At 38.7% G+C, this 21,354-nt stretch overlaps 1 protein-coding gene across 1 annotated transcript; it reads left to right on the top strand.

The window, feature by feature from the left end:
- The first annotated feature begins 2,612 nt into the window (after nucleotides 1-2,612).
- Nucleotides 2,613-20,459, top strand: LOC105842049 (nose resistant to fluoxetine protein 6). The gene is made up of 12 exons (XM_038016318.2): nucleotides 2,613-2,982; nucleotides 5,099-5,241; nucleotides 8,975-9,284; nucleotides 10,249-10,360; nucleotides 11,593-11,680; nucleotides 12,227-12,393; nucleotides 13,161-13,346; nucleotides 15,139-15,318; nucleotides 16,032-16,182; nucleotides 16,336-16,510; nucleotides 17,230-17,372; nucleotides 18,265-20,459. The coding sequence occupies exons 1-12, from the start codon at nucleotides 2,907-2,909 to the stop codon at nucleotides 18,370-18,372; spliced, it is 1,839 nt and encodes a 612-aa protein (XP_037872246.1). The 5' UTR covers nucleotides 2,613-2,906; the 3' UTR covers nucleotides 18,373-20,459.
- Nucleotides 20,460-21,354: the final 895 nt, after the last annotated feature.

The raw sequence follows: 21,354 nt of genomic DNA, 5'->3' as shown, positions 1-21,354 counted from the left end.
TAAAAAGCTCGCAAAATTTCTTTTCAATGCGAACGAATAAAAACTGTATTGACATTACATTGAAGTTCAAGTTCAGCCTCAAAAATGTTATTTATTATCTGTAAATTTGACACATGGGGTCGTTGCATTAAAATTACTCACTGCCGTACGTACGTACATTGTAGGTACATACTTTGTAAGCTGCAGTTTATATTTTAATGTCTTTTTGAATTGCTTATATCAATGGAGGAGCTCACGGTCCACCCAGACTACTGGAGCCCATGGACGCGCAATGTAAATGCCGCCACCCACCTTGAGACATGAGTTCTAAGTCTGAATTTTTTAAGTACAACAGCTAACCCTTCCTTCAAGCTGGAACGCATTACTATTACACGGCAGAAAAGGCAGGATGGTGGAACCTACACGTGCGCCTTACCACCAGTAATTACGCAAATTATAATTTTTGCGATGTTTAGTTTTCCTTAGCTATTAGCTGGTAGTCTAAGAGGCTATTCCAGCTACGCCCAGACGGGTAAGTCACGGGCTCAACTTGGGAAAATTTTTAACACTAGCCCTAGCAAGTGCAGTGCTGCGGAGAATCTACCACTGGATCGGAATCGCGACCCACTGAGAAGATCCGGCGAGAAACTCGGTGGGCAATTTGTACAAGTTTCATTTAATTTCCACTTTTTTCTTTCTTTTTTTCCGACATATTCTAGTGACCTCGAGGGGCTATTCTAGATTCACTGAACTAGTAGTTGAGCTCGCGGGGCTCAAACCTGAATTTGTTGCTAACACGAAACCTAGCAAGAGTCATGCTCCGCAGAATCTACCACCGGATCGGAAACGTGACCCACTGAAAAGATCCGGCTAGAAACTGAGGGCTGTGTCTGTGGGATAATTTAGTCGCCGAGCCCTTTGTCGCATACGACGGGCTCGACGAGAAAGATGACCGGTGCTTGGGGTACCTAAAAGCACCGTTAGTGGATCGGGAGGACCCGAGATGACGTGTTTTGGGCGACGTCGACTGTTTACCATTCGGTCCACAGGATCGGGAATGCAGTTACCGGTGGCCACGATGAGAGGGTCCTCGTGTCGTGCCGCTTTATCGAAATGGGACACTGATGTCAGCTGCGTATACTTACTGATGGACTGTAAGTCCAAGTTGTCGTGGAGGTCGATGTTCCTGACGTACCACGGGGCTCCGACGGCTATCGCAAAAACGGGATTGGATGATTTAAAGGGGTTTCAAGGTAGTGCGGGCCGCGTGAGCGAACATTATATATGACACTTGCATAGGTCATGACGGGGCGTATTCAAGTTTTGTAGAGTGTCATCTTATTTCTAAAGGACAATTTACTTCGCTTGCAAATCATCGAATAGCTATATTCCACAATGCTACTCCTTCATCGTAGAAGTAATTCATGAACATGTGTTAATTACGCTAGAAAAAATGGTACCTGCCTGCGGGATTCGAACACCGGCACAGTTGCATCGCTCGATAAAAAAGTGCCGAACGTCTTATCCTTTTAGGCCACAGCGACTTCAGACATGTCTTTGTCCTTCAATCCACATCGTTTCATTAAGTCGGTACCAGGGCTTATGGATGGATTAAATAAAGTATCCGAAAGAATTCGTAGATAAAACTAAATTTGGACAAAGTCAAATGGCTTCGTACAAAGATATATTCATACTGGCGTACCTAAGCAAAATGAGTTTGGTTGAATGCGGTTTGCAAATTGCATAATACTCACACTTACATAGCACGTGCTAAACAAGGATAAAAATCTCTTAGATGACGAACTCAATCACAAAAACTCATACGAGCTAGGTATGTCGGAATCTCGAATTTGAAAGAATATCTATCTATCTGCCTTCAAACAGTAAGACAAGAATGCGCATAGAAATAATATAATTTGGATGAAAAACCCACATGCTAATTAGCTTTGGCTCAAGAGAAAATCGCTCTAATCCTACATATGTGTTCGAATCCCGCAGGCGGGTACCAATTTTTCTAATGAAATACGTACTTAACAAATGCTCACGATTGACTTCCCCGGTGAAGGAATAACATCGTGTAATAAATATCAAACCCGCAAAATTGTAATTTGCGTAATGATGGTAGGACCGCTTGTGAGTCCGCACGGGTAGGTACCACCACCAAATCAGCGAGGCGTATATAGTTAGTGACATATAAATATTACAATCGTTTAGCGTCGGCAATTAGTAAGTACCTACAGTCGGCATCGCTGCGCTATTTTGAGAAGGCGGCACGACATGAGAACCCTCTCATCGTAGCCGCTGGAAATTACATACCCGACCCAGTAGACCGAATGGTAAACCGTCGACGTCGCCCAAAGCACGTCATTACGGATCCTCCTGATCCATTAACGGTGCTTTTAGGCACCACAAGCACCGGTCACCGTCCTCGTCGAACCCGTCGCTTGCGACGAAGGGCTCGACGAGCGAACTAACCCATAGACACAGCCCACTGAGTTTCTCGCCGGATCTTCTCAGTGGTTCGCGTTTCCGATCCGGTGGTAGATTCTGCGAAGCACTGCTCTTGCTAGGGTCAGTGTTAGCAACACTCCGGTTGAGCCCCGCGAGCTCACCTACAAACGTTAGGGCGAAGCTGAAATAGCCTCTCAAGGCTATCAGCATAGGTAGGATTAAAAAAAAAAAACGTCGGCAACTTAAAGGCTTAATATAGCCGGCGTATTCTAAATACGAAATATTAAAATTTTAAAAATATCAACACACACATAGACAAACTTCCGTCATTTTACGTATTATTTGATTTCGTTCCAATAATAAAGCGAGTGTGTGATGCATCAGATCGGTACAGTCGCGAGATAGGGCGAGCGGAGATCGGTTCATGCGACAATACGAAACCTCATTTTAATTTGTCGCAATTTTAAATTGTCGTAATGAATAATTATAATGCATTTTGTGTTTGTTGGTGCGTTTTATTCGGTATTGTTATGTCAGCGAGTGAATTTACAGGTAAAAATAAATTTTATTGTTTTTATTTTTAAAAACATAGGTAATATTTTATATATGATTATTTATTTATTTATTAGAGAAAATATCATGTTTTTAATTTCGATTCAACGTTCCTTATTTGTTTCAAATAAATTTTATTTATAGAACATTTAAATCGAGTTTGTCATCCTTGTTATATTCGAGTTTTTTTTTCCCGTATTATTTAGTTGGTCGCTATTAATGTTAATTCATAGTTTTTTTTTTGTATCAAAGTTTGTCAAATCACCTTATATTTCTTCACAAGATAAGCAAAGTATCTCACTATCTCACGGCCAGCCTCATATTAACACTAAACCTACCAGTACGCTTCATTGAGAGTTTCCAAATTTTAGTAAAATTTGCACGTTTGACCGTTAAAATTTCTTTATCAAACTCCAACACAATTCTTAGAATATGTAAATAATCTCTCATTTTTCTAAGACGGAAAAAAAATGAATAATTATCATCTGCATTAAATAATAAAATAACTTTTTTTAATTATCGGTCAATTAGACCGAGCGCGGTTGCAATACGTATACAAGAATTGTCGGTGGGTTTAGTGTTAAATAGATACCGGTGACCATAGACATTTGAGACAAATGGAGTCTCCATTATATTGGGTAGCTCCCATCAATGTCCCATCAGTGGTCCCATCCTTCAAAGCCTGTTAGGTCTATAAGTCCTAGTACCGATTACGCAGATTGCTCAATTTTGATACTTTAATTTTACCGCACAATCTTATTCTTTTCTTGCAAACACGCGTTAAGAGTTCGCTCAGAAACTTTGTACTTGCCTGCGGGATTTATACATCGGCTTTCTCATTGCTTGATATAAATATGCAACTGGCAAATTATCCTATAGACCACGACGATTTAAAAAAATACCAGTTACGCAGCCCTGCGGAATATTACTAACAGTACTTACTTAAGTAGCAACAAGCGCCCCACCTACAACATTGTGCAAATAGTCTCCGAACAAAACAGCTGTGACATACGGACAGGACGACAGAATAATGTTTCCTCAGTAAAAATAAAAAGTAAACATTACTCTAGACACAGGTGTTCTTTTTCAACGATTAACGACAAACGCGTATCGTTAGCCTAATTAACTGGTTTTTTTTTAGATACTTATGTCAGTAAATCAGGTATTTCCCGAGCGGCAAAATTAAATATTTACATCTGACGTTTTGCTGGCAGAAAATCCTGGGATCTTGACTGGTGGTAGGGCGTCTTATGAGCCAGCTTAGTTAGGTACCACCGCCCTGCCTGTTTCTGCCGTGAAGCAGTAATGCGTTTCGGTTTGAAGGGTCAGAGACTGGAATTCATATCGACATGAGAGAGCGAAAATGTCGTAACTTGCATTTTCAGTTAAATCACTTTTCACCATATTATATTATACATTATATGGCTCTGGTGTAAAGTTTGTTTTTTCAAATTACGCCAATTCCGCTTTCTTATGTCGATATGTACATTAATTTAAAGTTATCGCAGTCAAGATATACTCATTATATTTTTACTTATATATGGGTAATCTTCAGACGGGAATTAATGACTGCTTTGTCACAAAAAAATTAAATCAACATTTAGGGTCGCCGCACACGGGCCACCGGCCACAAAACGCCCTAACCGAAATATTTCCCATAATTTTCATATATTTTATACGTATATAGCGTGTGGCAGGTACCGGCGCCAATCGTGTGTCCTTAAAAAATGTATGAAAACGTAATATAAAAAAACGTAATTTAAATTAATTTAATTTTCCACGTTTTGTGCTTGTGGCTGGTGACACGTGTGCGGTAACACTAACCGCTTGCAATTATATAATTTTAAGTGAAATATATGTTTTTTTTTTTATTGTCTCATAACTTACAGGAAAATCTGTCGAGGATCATTTCCCAATTAAATATAAATTTATCTTAAGCAGTCAATCAAATGTAATCAAATCTTAGTTATAAATATATATTTGTTGTTGTTGTTAATGCACTGTCGATTGCACCTATAATAATAATTGAGGTGACATCTGCCATGAACTTTTGTCAATTGTATTGATGATCACTTTGTTGGTGCGACTTAATAAATAAATAAATAAATTAATATAGATGAAGAGTACTATCACCTGCCGGATCTGTACCATTTGGACGACTACACGAAATGTCTGTCGCAGAAACAGGGCCTGTATTGCCTGGGAACTTTCGAACTGTCACCAGCTGAAGAACAGAGTCCAGTTTTCGATCTTATCAAGGTAAATAGTAACTATATATTGTTTATTCTCTCAAGGTTCATTTAAACGCTGTATTTCTATACGTTTTTACAGTTTTCACAATGAACCCAATAAGAATATTGCACCCTTAAAGAATCTATATATTAATACGTGAAGCAAAAACTTTGTATCCCTTTTTACGAAAATTGCGTGGACGGAGGAGTATGAAATTTTCCACACTTATAGAGAATATAGAGAAGAAGTGCACAATGCTAATTTTTTTTTAAATAATGCATAAAAGATACATTAAATCAATAAAGAAAACATTACACACACTACATACCATGTATTTGACGCACACAGGCATGCATACTATTTATTGTCAAACTTTTGTTCTTGGCGTCTGTGGTCAAATTGAGAATAGATTAAATATTGTTTGTCTTTGTTAATATTTTTTATAGTGTACTCTTGGCGAAATTTGTGATTATAGAAGTATAAAATACAATCATAATAGTGTCCAAACTTACAATTTCAATTAATTATAGTCGAATTCCGACTACTGCGGGACCTCTAGTAAAATTAAAATTATAGATAGTGCGTTAGAATCGTTCCCGTAAACGAAGATAAGCTATTATTATATATTTTTTTTGTTTTTTTTGAGTAAATTACAGTTTACTTATTATTTTTATTTACCGGTGGTAGGACCTCTAGAGTGAGCACGGGTAGGTATCACCGCCCTGCCTATTTCTGTCGTGAAGCAGTAATGCGTTTCGGTTTGAAGGGAGGGGCAGCCGTTGTAAATTTACTGAGACCTTAGAACTTATATCTCAAGGTGGGTGGCACATTTACGTTGTAGATGTCTAAGGGCTCAAGTAGCCGCTTAACACCAGGTGGGCTGTGATCTCGTCCACCCATGTAAGCAATAAAAAAAATAAAAATAAAAATTTGGTCACTGCCCTGCATGTTACACACATAGAAATCGCCTGACGCGCGGGTACACGATTTCAAAGGAATGCATGATTTTGGGTACTTCCATAAATTCAAATTCGATGTTTAATTACAAATGAATACTGCTGTCAGTAATCTGTTTTTGAGCAATAATTTATTAACTATCGACTTCGAAAACGCTCTGCAAACATTCTGTATGACTAACATTGAATTAATGTTGAGAATTTTTCATGTACTAGTGGTCCCGCAGTAGTCGAAATTCGACTATAATTAATTGTGATTGTAAGCTTGTACACTATTATGATTCTATTTTCAAAGACTATATATTATATTATTATTATACTTCTATAATCACAAATTTCGCCAAAACTACACTATAACAAATATTAATAAAGACAAACAATATTTAATCTATTCTCAATTTGACAACAGACGTCAAGAACAAAAGTTTGAAAATAAATAGTATGCATGCGTGTGTGCGTCAAATACATGGTAGTGTGTGTAATGTTATTTTTATTGATTTAATGTATTTTTTTGGGTATAATTTAAAAAATATTAACATTCTGCACTCCTTCTCTATATACTCTATAAGTGTGGGAAATTTCATACTCCTCCGTCCGCGCAATTTGCGTAAAAAGGGATACAAAGTTTTTGAAGTCAAACTTCTTTAGGCGTATGATGGTAAAATTTTTACAGAACGTCACGCAGGTATGCAACGGAAGTGACATCAAACTAATATTTTATAATTTTTTTGTGAAAAATGTTAATAGGAATTGAAATGAAATGAAAAGAATTTGGAACATTAATCAAATAGCATTAAATTAAATTAGTCAATTCAATTGGCAAAATATTAGTCATTTACAATTTAGAAATCTAAACATAATGTGACTGTCAATATTGAGGTTTGAGATTGACATTTGACAGACTTTTGGCGGGAACATATCTTCCTTTTTCCCTTCCTCTAAGTCTCGGAAATCTAAAGTTTTAGATTTGTATAAATATAAGCAAGACTTATAAATTAGTTCGCCTAAAAAGTTTCACTTCTGACATGTGTACTTTGTACGCACGCACTTTTTTTTCTTCACGTATTAATAGATTGAGGATAAATTACCATTGTTATAATTGAGGAAAGCGTTAAATTAATATCGAATATTCGAACAAACGATCCAATCGAATCATGCGATAGTTTCCACTACAACATTAGCATTACCATTTAAAATGAGTTAAAATGTAATTAAGAAGTATGAGTTGACTAAATGTGGTATTTATTTTATTTCCATGGAGACCAGATCATTAGGAAATCAATATAGCACTCGATCGAAGAGTAAATCACGGTAATTATATTTGCAACGTTTAATTAATTCACATCGTTGCCCATTAAGAATATGTAAGCCACAGCCAAATCTCACATAGATATTAAGGTCTCAAAAATCCTGAATATTATTAAGATTTATAGTTGAAATCTAATTGGGTGTGTTTGTAAAAGTAGATGATCAAAATGATTTTTACACTATTGTTTTTGGAATTTTCAATATATTTAATTAATAGTGAACAAGGAAAACAAATTAATTGTTGATTTCGAAATAGAATTCAATACGAAAATAAGAACATACAATAATAGCAGATGCGTAAATAATATGCCGCTATATACATAAGGATCGAAACATATGTAGGTACTCATTCCGAAAAAGTGTAATGTCAATTAAAAATAACTAGTAGTAGGTAGGTAACTAGGAATTGTAAGTTTGTACACTATTATGATTGTATTTTATACTTCTATAATCACAAATTTCGCCAAGACTACCCTAAAAAAAATATTAACAAAGACAAACAATATTTAATCTCAATTTGACAACAGACGTCAAGAACAAAAGTTGGACAATAAATAGTATGCATGCGTATGTGCGTCAAATACATGGTATGTAGTGTGTGTAATGTTTTCTTTATTGATTTAATGTATCTTTTATGCATTATTTTAAAAAAATATTAGCATTGTGCACTTCTTCTCTATATTCTGTATAAGTGTGGAAAATTTCATACTCCTCCGTCCGCGCAATTTTCGTAAAAAGGGATACAAGGTTTTTCTTTGCGTACTAATATATAGATACTGTAATACTCGTAAACCGGAGTGTCAAGAATTGAATGAACAACAGTTTTTTTTTTAAATTAATAGCATTCTTCATTTAAATTCAATTTGAAAACTGTAAATCAACCACCCAAACTTTAAGCGTCAACATTATCGATTTAATTGTGAATGAATTCAAAGCGCGACTTCTAAATAAATAAATAAAAACGAACACCTATGTACAAGAGTTTTAAAATCTTTTTTTTTTTAACGCACTAAAAGAGGTGGTTCCTAAACGTTTTAAGAGAACCTGTAAACAAGGCACAAAGAGACATTGAAAGACAGAACGGGTCGTTTCCGACCTCAATCTAGAAGTAAGATAAATCAAAGTATAACGCTAAATCATTCGCTTCCATCATAAAATGCAAAGCCTCACATAATAAAATTAAACCGTATGTTCTCTTTTTTGGGTTTACGTAATCGCATAAAAAATAGAAACAGAAAGAAAGAGAGAGAGAAAGAGAGAAAGAGAGAGAGGGGGAGAGAGAAAGAGAAAGAGTGATAGAGAGCAAGAGAGAGAGAGAGAGCATGCTTTATTGTACACAAAAAATTGCAAAATATTAAATACAAAAAAAGAATTGTACAAAAAATAAAAAATAATGAGAGAATAGATCATAAGCCGAAGAATTGGTCAACTCAAATGGCAGAGGGTAGGTAAGCCGCACTAAAACAACAGAAATATTCTAAAAACTCCTGTTACAGGTGTATTCAGAAAACCCTCATCACTTCAACCGCACGATCATACAGCGCGGCTGGTGCGTCAGCAGTCGCAGCCTAAGAACCGAAGCCGAGCCGGTGCGCAGATTCACGAAATGCGGTCAAGATTGGGCCCGCTCCCGGGGGATGAACGCTCGCCTGCTAAAACTCGAATATTGCCGAACTCACGATGAAGCAAAAACTCCGAACGCTTCGGACTTGCCAGAAAGAGTGTTCCTCTGTGCAATTATCTGTATTCTAATCTTCAACGTCATCGGAACGGCCTACGATTTATGGAAAGGAAACGAAGAAAACAGTGAGTTGTTAAGTGGTTAAACAATTGCTTTTCCATCATTTCGAATGTCCAATATTTGTCAGAAGGATACAATCTCTAAGGACTTATATCATTGTCCAAATTCAATCCTTAAATATTGCGGATTTAATGAATCCCGATTTAATCGTAATTCCGACCGATCGCTACACTACATAAAATGTCCGAGCATTTTCTCCTCTACGTTCTACGGAAACATACATATATGTTTGACATAAAATACTCCAACCGGAATTGGAATCGGATACCAATTTAAAATTACGTCCCGACCATAACAACATATCCGTGAACGCTTTCCCGACGAATAATTTAATACGATAATACAAATTTATCACATGTGGTATATGAATGATGAATGATTTATTTTATTTCAGACAACAACACAAGTCCATATGTGTACATAGTATCATTGAAACATACTTAAAATTAACAAAACCAATCAAATGAAAAATATACATTTATTAAAAGTAATTATCAGTTGAATACATTTCAAATATTCCATTCAACTAATACTTACTTCGAACCAACAATTATTATTATTTGGTATAGCCTATTATCATCTTGCACGGATGGATGTCACTATAGTGCTTATAGCTGCCCATAACACAATTAAGACAGCTCCCTCATAGCTTATTCTAAGAACATTCACGTAGTAATCTCTGTCATCATATTCGGCTCCTAGTCGTCTACTACTGGCCTCGCTCAACCTACATCACGAAGCCCGCTCCTGGGCTCTCCTCATCTATTGCATGGTCTCTGTGTGCACCGATAATTAGTTAATACCAATAAAAAAACCCTGGTCACCAAGTAACTAACTAAGCAAAAAGACGTGACGTGAATATCGCACCCGCAAAACTTAATTGCAACTAAACTTAAATGAAGTCATTCAAGTCGGATACGACTGTTGCAAATGCCCAAAAAATATCTTAACTCTTTTTTTATTTATCAGAAAACAAAATTCTAATGGCGTGGTCTATGCCCAGCAACTGGTCGCGCTTGACGTCATCCTTGTCGAATGAAGATCCTCGACTTTCATGCTTAGCGCCGTTTCAGGGAGCAAGGTAACAAGATAAATCGGTTTAATTGTTTCAAGCGTTGTCTGTTGTGTAATACGGCTGACTTATTCTATGCTCGGATTCAAATCATATGAAAGGTACCAATATTTCTTCAGAAACCTTGCACGCTCACAAACGGCTTGCACGTTGTAAGAATCACAGAGTAAATTATAAAATATTTGTCACCAAAATGTTTAATTTGAAGCCGCGATGTTGTCTTCCAAAACCGGACAAGCTATAATTTAAAAATGAAAGCCTTTGTCTATGGTATTTTTTTTTTACTCATATATAAACGTGTCAAACATCTGAAAAGACAGCGAATGGTAAACCGTCGACGTCGCCCAAAGCACGTCATTACGGATCCTCCTGATCCATTAACGGTGCTTTTAGGCACCACAAGCACCGGTCACCGTCCTCGTCGAACCCGTCGCTTGCGACGAAGGGCTCGACGAGCGAACTAACCCATAGACACAGCCCACTGAGTTTCTCGCCGGATCTTCTCAGTGGGTCGCGTTTCCGATCCGGTGGTAGATTCTGCGAAGCACTGCTCTTGCTAGGGTCAGTGTTAGCAACTCTCCGGTTGAGCCCCGCGAGCTCACCTACTAACGTTAGGGTGAAGCTGAAATAGCCTCTCAAGGCTATCAGCATAGGTAGGAAAAAAAAAAAAAAAAAAAAAAAAAAAGAAAAGACAGCAGTAGATTTAGATCGTGTGGTATAAAAAAAAATCTCTGTTGTCACTGTCCAAGCAGGGAGATTCGTTTGTGTGGAAATTATATACCCGAAACCGACTATCGAACAACAAACAGTCGTCTTTACCCTAAGCACGCCATTATGGATCCTCCCGATCCACTTTCGGTTTTTTTCATTCCAAGCATTGTTCACCATTCTCGTCAAACCCGTCGAATGCGACGAAGGGTTCGTCGTACAACTTAACCCACAGACAGAGACAGACAGAGAGCCTACCGAGTTTCTTACCGGATCCTCTCAGTGGGTCGCGATTCCGATCCGATGATAGGTTCAACAAAGCACTGCTGTTGATAGGACAGATGTTAGCAAAGTCTCCCAGGCTGAGCCCCGTGAGTTCGCCTATACTTTCGGTAAAGCTTTTATAACCCCTCGAGATTACTACATAGAAGCAGGTCGGAATAAAATGTTTGCATGGACTAAACGCAGACCGCAATTCCTCTTGCAGCATTTCAAGGATCGTTATTCAGTTAAGCTTTTTACTAACATTCCAGAGTCATCGTAATGACCTTGGTGCTGTGGGGTCATGTGTTTTTCTCACACGCGTTGGTGTATCTCCAGAACCCACGAGATTACGAAAAAGTAAGTTTACGTTCATAAAACGTATAAAACGTGTGCTTGTCTTGCTATTTTACACTAGATATTTTAAAACAAACCTCAAACTAATTTTAATCAACATGTCAATATCATCTGAAAGTCGCAAAAAGGTTAGGGTGTAGATAGTATCGTTTACTATAGATAATTTTCTCAGTTGAAAATATCAAAGAGATTGTAGATCACAGCCACTGATGAGCTTAACAAATTTTGAGAGGTATTTCTACACTACAAAACACTTATTTTGTTCTTTTCAATATTTTCTTCGAAGGCATATGACTGAAACGACCATACGTCTCAATGGTCACCGACGCTCAGACATCAGTAATGCCAGGGGCACAGCCATCTATACCGTACTTACCTACTCGGGACTCTTTTAAAACCTCCAAGTACCTACTGAACGTGGTTTTTTCAACAAGCATTTTCTGTTTGCCATCAGCCATTGATGATTTCTCGAAATTACTCTTCGTGCTTTCACAGACAACCTTCCGAATCCTACTTAACTCTTAATCTCTTCAACTGTTTTCATTGCAGTCTCTCCACGGCGTTATTGGCGCACTGGTTTATAATGGGACATCCATAGTGCAGATGTTCGTTATTTTTTCAAACTTCCTCTGCGCATACAATCTACTATTGCCGTCAAATAAAAAACCGCTCACGCTAAGCATGTTCCCGAAGCAAATCGTCAAGAGATATAGCAGGTAACAATGTTTACAATTGGCGTTTTGGGACGCTTTGTAGCGAAACTATCCTCGCCGAACCTGTCGCTTGCGACGAAGGGCTCGGCGAGTAAATGAACCCATAGACACAGCCCACTGAGTTTCTCGCCGGATCTTCTCAGTGGGTCGCGTTTCCGATCCGGTGGTAGATTCTGCGAATCACTGCTCTTGCTAGGGCCAATGTTAGCAACACCTCCGGTTTGAGCCCCAAGAGCTCACCTACACGCTAGGGTAACGCTGATATAGCCTCTCAAGCTATTAGTAAAGATAGGAACAAAAAAAAGCCAAACTAATTCGGACTGCCAAATAAATTCAGCCAAATGTACTATGGACACTCACAGTACGGTTGGTCCGTCAGCTCAAGGTCGCTCAGCGAGCCATGGAAAGAGCCATGCTCGGAGTTTCTCTGAAGGACAAAATCCGGAATGAGGTTGTTCGACAGAGAACTAAAGTCATCGACATAGCTCAAAGAGTCAGCAAGCTGAAGTGGCAGTGGGCTGGCCATATATGCCGTAGGATTGACGATCGCTGGAGCAGACGGGTTCTCGAGTGAAGAGCGCACAGCGGAAGACGTAACGTGGGACGCCCCCTGACTAGGTGGTGCGATGACCTCCGAACGGTGGCCGGCAAGAAGTGGATGGAGAGCCGTAGACCGGGCTCAGTGGTGTGGATTGGGAGAGGCCTATGTCCAGCAGTGGACGACTGTGGGCTGTTGATGATGAAACTAATTCAATCCTTTTGTTCTTTAGAATAACTCCTATGAACTTGCTCCTGGTGGGCTACGGAGCCACGTGGTGGGTTCATAGCCGCGACGGTGCATTATGGCCGGTCCTAGTTGGAAACGAGAAGATTTTTTGCGAACAAAAGTTCTGGTCTCATGCGCTGTACATCAATAACTTTTACATGCCTGAAAACGTTTGTTTCATACAGACATGGTAAGCGAACTGTTCTGCCTATTTTTTTTTTGTTATAGCCCCGAGTTTACTGGTGGTAGGACCTCTTGAGAGTCCGCGCGGGTAGGTACCATACCCTGCTTATTTCTGCCGTGAAGCAGTAATGCGTTTCGGTTTGAAGGGTGGGGCAGCCGTTGTAGCTATACCTGAGACTTTAGAACTGATATCTCAAGGTGGGTGGCGCATTTACGTTGTAGATGTCTATGGGCTTCAGTAGCCACTTAACACCAGAAGGGCTGTGAGCTCGTCCACCCATCTAAGCAATAAAAAAAATTAATAATAATAATAATAATAATAATAAAAGCGTATTAAAAATTGACCTAAAATTTCAAATTAATCTAAAACATTCGTTTCATTACTTTCACTAATAACATTATCAAGATCATTACCTTATCATGTTCGAAATCTATCGATAAGGCTCTGTCAGATGACGACATTAGCACGTTCCGCTTCCAATGTTTGGACACGGATCACGTCTGATTTATGCATTGTTAATGTCATTACAAGTTCAGTGTTATGATATCATAGCGACATCTTTCGGCATAGAGAAGGTATCTGACCTCAAAAAGATGCATCGTGCTCAAAATAAATTCCATTGATCTTCCATCGAAACTTCACGAATAGGACCGTACCATGATCTTCCTAGGATCAACATAAAAGGGTTTTTGTACAGCATCGCAGTGTCCCAAAATCTTACATTTGCTGGTGGCTGTCTGTCCTTTAAACACGCGCGGGTAAATACCATCATTATGCCCGCTTATACTGAGAATTGTTTTGCGTTCATGTTAATGACGTCTCTTTGTCAAAAGCTTAATGCACCCAAATGTACCTATTACGAACCATATGACAGTTCCGGGCTGTGCTTTGGCTACATAATACAAAGCAACCCTCCAGAAACCCGAAAATATGAGAAAAAAGACGATTCAAGTTCAAACTTTGGGCTGGAACCACATAGACCTTTTTTTTTGGTCAGGAGGAAATCGCCGGACTTCTTCGAACCGACTAAAACCTCCTGTCACTCAACAACAAACGTCCAAACCTTGCATGAGACAGGATTCATGAAAAAGCAAAGGGAGGAAAGTGAAGTGCTTAGTGCGGAGCACATCTCTCCCATCACTCTCCCCCTCGGGACGCCGGACCGGCGGTCGTCGGCGCCACGACTACCAGCCCTCTCGGTCGGCAGGCTATCCGAAACCGGCCTAGATGGCGCCGGTTAGAGTGACTTATCTTACGGAATATCCCGCTGGGTCAGAACCAGCGTGGGTCGAGGATAGCCGGCCTTACATCACCCGGATGCTATTTCGTAAAACGCGTTCAGAGCAGCTTACACGTCGTCTTCTTAGAACCCCTTCGCCGGTCCCCAGACCGACATTTGAGGAGGATCCGAAACACTTAAGGGCCAGGGCTTGGGCGAAATCCGCCTCCCCGGCCCCCGCTCGACGGCGGCGGGCTTGTGTGTCTCTGACGCGCCCCGCCGCCTCCTTCTGCGAGATATTGCACTCGCAGCAGTCGAGCATCGCCTTCCACGACTCGTCGTCGCCGAGCATCGATGCCGCAACACTCGGCAACAACAAATCGTTTCCTATTTTTTGCAACGAGAACACGGCGCCACCCCTCCCATGCGGGGCAGGCGATGAGCGTATGTTCTGCCGTGTTCAAGTCGCAACCACAATGGTGAACCACATAGACCTACGATATTTAACAGCGAAGTTACGATTGAAAAGATATTCCGTCACATTCTGCTATCTATATAATAAACTCATCATTGTTTCAGGTTCTTAGCGGTTGACATGCAGCTCCATATCCTAGCTCTCATTCTGACTTTGTGTCTGGCTAAGCACCGACGCCATGCCCTACGCATCCTCGGAAGCCTGTTCGTACTATCCTGTGCTGGTCTAAGCTTAATGGTGTACTTAAACAACTACTCGACGTTATTACAAATCGCTGAACCTGAGTAAGTTAAGAATATGTTTTTAATCATCAAATAAACTGGTACAGGCTATGACCGTGGTCACTGCGTAATATACATTTATAATACATATATTCTCTGCATTACGAATACTATGAAAGTCTACGCAAAAACAAAAGACACGTCCTTTTGGTACGTGGGAAGAATAATCTTTGGAAGAAAAGTATTAGTATTGAAGTCTGTTCTAGTGGTGACTTCTTAAATAATTACTTAATAGGGTATATACTGGCCATACGTTAAGACAAAGAGAACCAAAGACGTCCGTGAGTTCAGAAGTTGAGACAATTCGAACTTTTCTGTATGGAGTAAAATGTAGGTAGCTGGTAACTGAGAGTATTGTGCTAAAGATGAGAGCAGCACTGTAAGCGAAGAGTGTTCTACAAAAATTGGCCTGCTTAGGCCTTACAAGTATTTTGAATTCATCGTTTCTTTACCTTCCAAATTACTCATTCCAACTATCCTTTAGGTCCTGTATAATAACTTCCGATGGTGGCAGCAATTACTCCTTAGAATTTCGGTGCCGTAACAAACGGGTCTTCCTACGCAATTGACTGTATTCGATAAGATGATAAGATAAAGGCTGACGATGATGATGATGATGATAAGATGAACTGAATGAAATTTGTTTCAACCAATCAACTGATCAATGCTTATGATTCATTAACATATCTTAACCATTACTTACATTCATATTTCAGTAATGCACGCACGATGCTCCGTAATAAGCCGTCGTTTTACGAAATGTACGTGAATCCATTTAACTCGCTACCAGCTTGCCTGATGGGTTTGTTTCTGGCTCATCTACTTTACGAATTACAAGAAAACGGATATAAATTTCACGAATGCAAAGTAAGTACCTACTAGATTTTAGAAGCACTTTAATAATCCGAAAACGTCCAGTGACCAGCCCAAAAAGAAGAAGAACTAAAATCCCCAAACTAAATTATTCTAGGTCTTGATGTGACCTATTTTTTTAACGCTAATTTTTTTTTTCTGTTTCAGTGGCTGAAGTACTCTCACGCTTTAATGATACCGCTGTACATATTATGGCTGTTTTGCGGGATTTATTTCAGAGAACTAAAATCTAATATAGACACAGCTCTATTCATTGGATTGGATCGACTGCTATTCTGTTCAATATTCGCAGTAAAACTAATGGGATTTACGACAATTCAATGTAGGTTTTCAACAAGTTTACTTGTAAATGATAATTTTATTCTATCCAGATTTCCCAACCTTCATACCGGAACAGAGGATTGCTTTGCAGCACAAATAGGCTTGATAGTTGTATCTACACTTGCGAGCTTTCTATATCATTATTCTAATTTCTAATTTTGTGGGATCTTCTTCCGTTTTGAACGTATTTCGTGAATACTTGTCAAGCACCTGTTTCCTTAGAAAGATGTATGGTATCTGTCTGCTGGATTTGAACACGGTCAGAGTCGCATCGTTCAATACGAATGCACCGGCCGTCTAATCCTTTAGGACGCGACGACTATCATTCTATTTAAAATGATAGTTAGTGCTTAAATTAGCTGACAAACAACAATGACATGACGTTTATATTTTGCATATTCTTTTTTTATTGCTTAGATGGGTGGACGAGCTCACGGCCCACCTGATGTTAAGTAGTTAACAGAGCCCATAGACATCTACAACGTAAATGCGCCACCCACCTTGAGATATATTCTAAGGTCTCAAGTATAGTTACAACGGCTGCCCCACCCTTCAAGCGGAAACGCATTACTGCTACACGGCAAAAATAGGCAGGGTGGTGGTACCTACCCGCGTGGACTCACAAGAGGTCCTACCACCAGTAAGAATTGTTTTCTTGAAAAGAGGAAGTTTTCAATTCGCGTCTTATAATTTTCTCTCATGAATTCTTTTTACACCCAGCCCGGGCACGCAAATTCTTTTCATGGCGCGGCTGGGACGTATTCGCCAGGATGTCTCTGTCCGTCATGATGATTCACTGGGTGGTCAACGTGACCATTGTTGCAGCCAGACCTACACGGACCTTCACTAGTTTTATAGACGTGGTAAGCTTATAACAACACAACAAAACTATCTATCTACACACTATGCAGGGTGTAATGTTTGCGAGAATGAAGTCATCAACAACACACTAACAGCTATCGATATTTTTTTTTATTACTTTGATGGGTAAACGAGCTCATAGCCCACCTGGTCTTAAGTGGTTACTGGAGCCCATAGACATCTACAACGTAAATGCGCCACCTACCTTGAGATATAAGTTCTAAGGTCTCAATATAGTTACAACGGCTACCCCACCCTTCAAACCGAAACGCATTACTGCTTCACGGCAGAAATAGGCAGGGTGTTGGTATCTACCCGTGCGGACTCACAAGAGGTCCTACCACTAGTAATTGATGTTTTACTAAACGCATATGTTTACATTATAGTTTACAGATTATAGTTTACAATACAGGGTGTGAGAAAACCGATTAGAAGCCAAAAAGTCAACTTTCATTGACTTAACCGAATGTCGGCTTATGAACGCGTTGTAATTATTTCACTCTGGAGTAATTTTTATGTCTCTCTCTCTCTCTCTCTCTCTCTCTCTCGATAGTGTTGTAATGCAAAAAAACATGGTATAGCTATTTTTAGAACACCTCATTGAACACCACGAAATTCTAATTTTAAAATATAACATATACAACAACATATACATTTTTAAAATATTTATTTTAATAATTATTAAATGGCTATACCATGTTTTTGGATTACAACACTATCGAGAGAGAGAGAGAAAGAGAGAGAGAGACTTAAAAACGACTCCAGAGTGAAATAAATAATTACAACGCGTTCTTAAGCCGACATTCTATTAAGTCAATGAAAGTTGACTTTTTGGCTTCTATTTAATTAATAATTATTCTATTTAATAAATAATATTTAATTAATTATTTTCAGTCCATAGACGCGGCGGCAACGATAGTGTTTACTTACATCATGGCTGCGCCAGCGACGATCCTGGTGGAAATGCCGATGCAACGATTTCTTGATAACTTCACACGATGAAATACAGTGAACTGTGTAGCCTTGTGTGTTTAGTGTATAGGATCCGAGTCACACGGACTGTTCGACTGGTGTGAAAATAAAAAAACAAGCTCTCACATTACGCGCCGAGACGAGATGAAAGCAATAATTCTAGCGAAGATTAAGCACGGGTATAGGTTATAAAATTGCCCATTGTGAACTGACCTTTCAATCAGGTGAAAATTGTTCACAGAATAAGCACAACATAAACAAATTTATCATTACGGATGTATGACAATGATTCGATTGGTTCGCCTTTGAATTTTGCTGGATTAAAATTCACGTGACGTATAGTGGTGGTTGTAGAATTGTGCTTGCGTAGCTGGAATAGCATCTTAATCTACCAGCGAATAGATTGAAAAAAAAATGTACTTGCTTTTATCTTTGATGCATAATTGAGGCCGTCAGCGCAAAAGTGGCCTAGCCCAAAATTTTTCATAATCATGCTTATAATTGTATGGCCTATGTCCAACAGTGGGCAGATAAAGGCTGATGATGATGATGATGATGATGCTTATAATTATGTATATTGCAATTTATTTAAAATAATGTAATAAATAATGCAAAACCGGCCTATCCATAGTTTCACCGGCCTATCCATAGTTAGATAACAGATGGCTTTGTAAACATTATTTTTGCGCGTATTGTTTTTTTGGCCTACTCAAATTCAAATTCATGAAAACTTAAACCTAATTGCTAGCGTAATAACTATGGTAAGCTTAAGCCACTTTTGCGCTGCCGGCCTCAATTAATATAGTGTTAAATGTAGTAGAAAAAAATGTAGATAACAATATAAGTAAAGTTGGAGAATTTTGCATAGATATGTACGTTTCGAATGTGGACCCCTTTTTGCAGTCATATAGGAAGACAATCTTGAAAAATTGACAGTAACTGTCAAGATTGCAGGCAAAGGTCTCGTGGCCGCAATCCAATGCGCTGATGCGACCAAATCCGCACATAATGCGTCCATGCAAAATAGGTAAATATAGTTTAAAAGCTTAATAAAACCGCTGTTTTATGATCCATGTAGGCAGACGAGCATACGGCCAATCCGGTGGTGAGTGGTTACCGTCGCCCATGGATGTCAGCCAATGCTAGGGGTAAAGACAAGCTACTGCCTATCTTAAATAGCAAACCGAACCAGAAATAATAATTTTATCATAAGACCAAAGTAATAAAATAAGTATTATTATCGATCCTTCATACGTATGCATTTTTTTAACTGTCCAACTTGAAGTTTGTGAAGATTACTTTGAAATACCCTGTTACATAGATAGATAACATATCATATAAATAAATAATGTTAGTTCGGCTCAATATTTTATTTTATAAACTACTTTTATTTAGAATACATTTATTTAAGTAGCTGACTTCAAAATTATGATCTAGAGGCCGTGACCTTAACGTAAAGACAAAAAAAAAGTTATAATTTAAAAGCGATATCTGTGCGGAGACAAATGATTCATTTACTACGTCATTCAGTGTGCTTAGTGCGAGTTTCTTAACGTTCTCGACAGCGTAAAAGTTAAGCCAATTTTGTATGCAATTGGAACAGCGCCCCTAGCGGCAAACGCAGGCAAACGTTTTAACTCCATACAAACATGAGCTAACTTTCACGCTATCGAGAACGTTCAAAAACTCGCACTAAGCGCTCTGAATCCAAGAGTGGCTGTATTTAAAGGGAGTCAGTCTTATTAGTTCGAAGCGGGGAGCGTTTTATTGACGATTTTATTAATTTTATTTTTCATTTACAGTAACACATACACAGGTGTTTGTAATAAACCAGTAAAATAATATAAAACGTCTTAAAACAACCTATTAATAATGTTTATTTTAATACAGAATAACGAATTAAACAATGACTTGAATAATTCATATCATATCATACTGCTGTAATGTACACAATAATATGTAATGTAAATACGCTATTATTTAAAAAGATGTTTTTAGTATTTAGTTACCTCATATTAATTAATGTTTGTGATAATAATTCATATTTTAGACATAAATTAGAACTGACTGGATAAGAATGAATTTCATTAAATAATAAAGAAGTAATTTTATAATCAGATTTGTTTGTTACTGGTCTAAAAAACCTATACCTAAACATATTATGTTGGTCTTCAAATGCCATAGACAAACACCGCTTCAGCTGTGATTACGTCATCTTAATATTTGCTTTATTGCAATCCTTGGCAGACGAGACCCTTTTTTGTTTGCTTAGGTGGATGTAGGATCTCACGGCCCACCTGATGTTAAGAGGTAAATGGAGCTCATAGACATTGTAGATGTCTATGGACTCTAGTAACCACTTAACACCAGGTGGATCGTGAGATCGTCCACACGATTATTACTGGTGGTAGGACCTCTTGTGAGTCCGCAGGGGTAGGTACCACCAACCCGCCTATTTCTACCGTGAAGCAGTAATGCGTTTCAGCTTGAAGGGTGGGACAGCCGTTGTAACTATACTGAGACCTTAGAACTGATATCTCAAGGTGGGTGGCGCATTTTCGTTGTAGATGTCTATGGGCTCCAGTAACCACTTAATACCAGGTGGGCTGTGAGCTCGTCCACCCAACTAGGCAATAAAATAAATTAAATAGAGTACGGGCAGCGTTAACTATGAAAATAACTATTAGGCTTTTTTGCTTATTTTTTGGGTACTTACAAGGGGAAAAGCCTCCGCATTTTGTGATAGATTTCCTTTGCTCCCATATCCAACTGATTGATTGCCTACCTTTGCTCCCATATCTAACTGATTGATTGCCTACCTTTTCTCCCATATCTAACTGATTGATTGCCTACCTTTTCTCCCATACCTAACTGATTGATTGCCTACCTTTTCTCCCATATCTAACTGATTGATTGCCTACCTTTTCTCCCATACCTAACTGATTGATTGCCTACCTTTTCTCCCATATCTAACTGATTGATTGCCTACCTTTTCTCCCATATCTAACTGAT

Source organism: Bombyx mori, chromosome 16 (assembly GCF_030269925.1).
Source record: "Bombyx mori chromosome 16, ASM3026992v2".
In the NCBI taxonomy this organism is placed as follows: Eukaryota; Metazoa; Arthropoda; class Insecta; order Lepidoptera; family Bombycidae; genus Bombyx; species Bombyx mori.
This window is presented reverse-complemented; position numbering and strand designations above follow the sequence as displayed.